Source organism: Pollicipes pollicipes, unplaced genomic scaffold (assembly GCF_011947565.3).
Source record: "Pollicipes pollicipes isolate AB1234 unplaced genomic scaffold, Ppol_2.1 Scaffold_2555;HRSCAF=2994_pilon_pilon_pilon, whole genome shotgun sequence".
Lineage (NCBI taxonomy): Eukaryota > Metazoa > Arthropoda > Thecostraca > Pollicipedomorpha > Pollicipedidae > Pollicipes > Pollicipes pollicipes.
In genome coordinates this window covers 11378619-11381803 of record NW_023596136.1, presented here as the reverse complement: position 1 = coordinate 11381803, position 3185 = coordinate 11378619, and the positions used below count along the sequence as shown (strand labels likewise).

The 3185-nt window shown below is 45.7% G+C and overlaps 1 protein-coding gene across 1 annotated transcript in view; it reads right to left on the bottom strand.

The window, feature by feature from the left end:
* Window positions 1-3122: 3122 nt before the first annotated feature.
* Window positions 3123-3185, bottom strand: part of LOC119108786 (cyclin-dependent kinase-like 1) — an 11330-nt gene continuing 11267 nt past the window's right edge. Inside the window, exon 10 of the mRNA XM_037232366.1 lies at window positions 3123-3161. Within this exon, the coding sequence (XP_037088261.1) occupies window positions 3123-3161 (39 nt within the window). The remainder of the gene's footprint in view (window positions 3162-3185) is intronic.

Below are 3185 nucleotides of genomic sequence, written 5' to 3'. Positions count from 1 at the left end.
TCATATGTCATATGTCATATGCTCCTTATCTGGGCCCTGCTCATGTCCGCCGTCGGTGGTCACTGCCCTGGCCTGGATGTCGCCCGCATGACTGACTGCGAGCTGATCGTGTGGCTACTTTGTTGTATACTTTTGGATCAGCGTTACTTCTACATGGTGTATGAAACATGTGTTGGACACCTGCGACAGCATCTTTCTTCCGAATTATCTTCCCTTGCCCCACACCATCGCAGAAAAATAGCCTCTGGAAAGCTGTCTGCCTTAGGTATTGATTGGATCAACGGACACTTCATTGCCCATCATGCAACGTACGCGACTTGATCTGTTTTTGTGTGTAGGCAGGCGCGAAGCCAGAGCCTTGCCAAGGGCGAACACAGGGTTGACAAAAGCCCATTTTATCGTGGCCCCCCAAAACAAACCGGATATGGCTTACTCGTTAACAAGCGACACGGTTTTCTTTATTTTATTGTTATTTTTACCTTATAACCAGAACCAAAACCAGGAGCTACCGTGAGCTCAATTCTGTTTGCGTTTTGAGGTCAATAAGCTGCTAAAATCAGGCGTTGAACGATTGCATGGAATCAATCACCGGCGCTCCTAATTTACAATGGTTAGCTGAATTTTTCTAAACCGATCGTATTCAGAAGGTTTGGCAATGTTTTATCTGGATTCCACAGACATTGAGGACATCACGAACGTAGACTGTAGATCGATACGTTTGATCCAAATTTGAAGACGAAAATTTGATTACAAATCGAGTGGTCAACAATGTGTATGAACATGGCCAAGCCATGCTTGTCTGAAAATGTTCACCATTCAGTCAGAATCGATTAGTGATGCAGTTTATGTAACGTGTTTTCTAACATGCTCGTAACTCTTAGCAACGAAAAACTTGACGCCAGGCGTTGCCATCTCCATAGTCCGCGGAGCGTTAGCCTAGTAGCTAACAATCAGCCGTGGCTCACCGATGGACGAAAATAATGACGCTTCTGAAATGATTACCTTTAAACACTTTAATCAACTAGTTATACAAGTTATCTGGCGTAATTTTGAGCATGCGCACTAGAAACTTTGCAACACAAGCCTCGACCCCAGGCGTTGCAGTCTCCGTAGGCCGCGCAGCGCTCGCCTGGCAGCTAATATTAAGCTGTGGCCAACAGGTGGACGAAAATGACGACGCTTCTAAGAATGCATCCTTGGACGCTTCATTACATCAGATCTTGTATTTAAAGGCAGTCTGAGGACATAAATCACGTGTGCAATTTTTAGATTGATGAAAAGAACGGATTGGCCCTTAAAGCACCGCGAAGTGGGGCTGGAATCTGGTGGTTGAACTAGAACAGTGAAGGTAAAATTTCTATTTTTCGTGTTTCCGCAGCTCTTTATCTGTCCAGAAGACAGATCAACACGGCGCATGCCGTCTGGTGGCACTTGCAGTGGCCGAAACGTATCGGATTTACGGAAGTTGCAAGCCCGACCATCTTTGCCCTTGCTCTGTAGGTTGCGGGTGGGCATGTTTAAGACTTTTGATATGATTTGTTTCAATAATACATTCTGAAAGAAATGAACGCTCTCAGGCAAACATGGCATGACCTTGCTCGTTTTTTTTAAAATTCATCTCGGCCCGTGCTTTTCAACAATAATGCGACTCCTTATTCCCTTCCGGGCAAGCGGCCTCTTGAGTAGAACACCAGGGGTACATTACCGTTTCCAGTCAAGGGCGGAAGGGCCATTTAGTCCCATCGCGAAGTGTCTTCTGACTATCATTCTGGTGGCACGGGGCGGGATCTCCTGGTCGATCCAAAGGTCATTAGAAGGGTATACCTTATCACATTGTTCCCATCCCTGACACGGGAGGCCTTCTGATCCGCGCGGTTAGCCCCAGATCAGCACAGCGACCCTCATTGACGCAACAACATCCCTGATCACCGCAGGCAGTCCGATAGTTTTCACATAGACTCCATTTCCATGTTTTTCTGTGTTCTTCAGAGATATTGAGCTCTCCCTTACTGTAGATTGCAAATGAAATGGGGTTCACAATTTGTATTAACATGGCTAGCCCATGTTCGTCTCATAATGCTCAAGATCCTGTCAGAGCTGATTACTAATAAGAACACTACGTAATATGGTGTTGAACATGCGTGCCCGCAAGTCATAACAATAACAGCCTCGACACCCGGCGTTGCAGTGTCCACGCCGTGCAGCGTCGGCCCTGCGGCTGTAACACTTGTTGATGGCCAATGAGCGAACGAAAAATATAACATATCTTAAGGGAGATGGCTGGTGAACTAGGTAAATCGGCATGCATTTTCAATGCAGTGCAAAAGTAAGCCAAATGCAACCTCAATCGGAAAAGTGGTGAGGCCAGTTAACATTGCTGCACCTCGCCAACCACACCTTGAAAAGTGTGTGTGGGGGGGGGGGGGCAATGACTTCCCAAGCGCCCCCTGTTCCCGCCCCCATGCCATCAACGGCATTGTAAAACTATAAAACAGGGTAATGCTAGCCTTACCTATATGCACTTGAAACGCAGGGCAAATACGTTCCCTCAAAGCAAGAACATAACTGGTTCTTCCCGTCATATATTAAGCGTCAAAACACGCAAACATCAGCTAACACCACAACTTCAAACTAATGGCAAAATCACGCTCATTGGAATGGTTCTTGACAGACAAAGCACACTTGCTGTCTAGAATGACAATGTGAGCAAAAGATTTCCACAGACAACCGTACAACAACTGAAAACATTCTTTCACATTTCAACTACATTATATATATATATATATATATATATATATATATATATATATATATATACATATATATACGTATAGATATATACACATACATACATATACATATATATATATACATATATATATACATACATACATATATATATATATATATATATATATATATATATATATATATATACTCATACTATCTACACACAAGCACACACGATTGTGACACGGTTTCACAGCCCGGCCTCTGGTCCCTCGGCCTAAACCACGGGCAGCCGAGCGTCTCACGTCGCACCACAGCCGAGATCACGCCGGTCAGCGGACCGCTCGGCACCAGCTGGCGGGTCAGCGGGCTGGTCAGCGCCAGCGGGCCAGTTAGCGCCAGTGGCCGGACAGCGGGCCGGTCAGCGCCAGCTGTCCGGTCAGCGGACCGATCGG